Source organism: Chrysochloris asiatica, unplaced genomic scaffold (genome assembly GCF_000296735.1).
Source record: "Chrysochloris asiatica unplaced genomic scaffold, ChrAsi1.0 scaffold00452, whole genome shotgun sequence".
Classification (NCBI taxonomy): Eukaryota; Metazoa; Chordata; class Mammalia; order Afrosoricida; family Chrysochloridae; genus Chrysochloris; species Chrysochloris asiatica.
In genome coordinates, this window is record NW_006408970.1 from 754,579 (window position 1) to 755,801 (window position 1,223).

The 1,223-nt window shown below is 46.5% G+C and overlaps 1 protein-coding gene across 1 annotated transcript in view; it reads right to left on the minus strand.

Annotated features, from left to right (window-relative positions):
• Positions 1-659: 659 nt before the first annotated feature.
• TEKT3 (tektin 3) overlaps positions 660-1,223 on the minus strand; it is a 62,656-nt gene continuing 62,092 nt past the window's right edge. The window contains exon 7 of the mRNA XM_006877272.1: positions 660-988. Within this exon, the coding sequence (XP_006877334.1) occupies positions 772-988 (217 nt within the window). The 3' untranslated portion in view covers positions 660-771. The remainder of the gene's footprint in view (positions 989-1,223) is intronic.

Consider the following 1,223-nt stretch of genomic DNA (forward strand, 5'->3'; position numbering starts at 1 on the left):
GGGCTGCGAACCTTAAGGTCAGCGGTTCGAAACTACCAGCTGTTCCGCTGGAGAAAGATGAGGCTTTCTACTCCAGTAAAGATTTACACCCTCGGAAACCCTATACAGGGTCGCTATGGGTCGGAACTGACTCGATGGCACATAACATAACATTACAGTATTTAGACCACAGGAGAATTGATACTTTTGAGTTATGGTGTTGAAGGAGAATATTGAAAGCACCACGGGCTGCCAAAAGAACCAACAGATCTGTGTTGGAAGAAGTGCCACCAGAGCGCTCCTTGGAGGCCAAGATGGCCAGACTTCGGTCTCTCATACTTTGGACATATTGTCAAAAGGGACCAGTTGCTGTAGAAGGCTGTCATGTTTGGTAAGGTGGAGGGTCAGAGAAAAAGAGGAAGACCCCCAGTGAGGTGGATTGCCAAAGTGGCAACATCAGTGGGCTCAAACATAGCAACAATTGTGAGGTTGGCCCAGGACTGGGCAGTATTTCATTCTGTTGTACATGGAGTTGCTATGAGTTGGCATCGTCTAGATGGCACCAAACAACACCAACATTATGCTATGATTTTTTCATATCCTTCCCATAGCCCAGAAGCCTAAGGAAAGAATAGAATTAAAGTTTTTATGCAAATAAAAGACCTCCCAAGACAGGAGACTGGTGCATTTCTATCAATATAACCCTTTAATAAGTGAATATGTTGAAATTCAGTTAAAATGCTGAAACAATGCTCTGGTTCTGCCTTTCCTGAAACCCTTGGCAGAGGGGCCCTAACAGAAGCTGACCAGACGCAGGGTTTTAGGGAAGCTCTTGCGCATGCCCATGCATTTCTCCTGGTCGATGAACAGGGAATTGGCTTTCACAGCTAGGTCGTGCTCCAGCGTGGCTTTAGTGTGCACCAGCGACTGCAGGGTGTCCTCGGCGTCCCTGAGGCGCTGCTGCAGAGTCTGGATGGTATCGTCCACCTCACACACTTCGTTGACAAGGCTGCGAGAAGAAGAAACGGGACAGGTTAGCAGAGGTCACGTTCTCCCAGCTTGTCAGTAGCTGCATTGAAAACCAGTAGTAGTCGAGTGATTCTGACTTGTCACAACCCGACATGTGTCACAGTAGAATCGCACCCCATAGGGTTGTTGTTGTTTTTTGAAGGTTTTTTATTGTGGATTGAGTGAATGTTTATAGGGCAGATCATCAGTTTTACATTCAACAAATCATACACCTT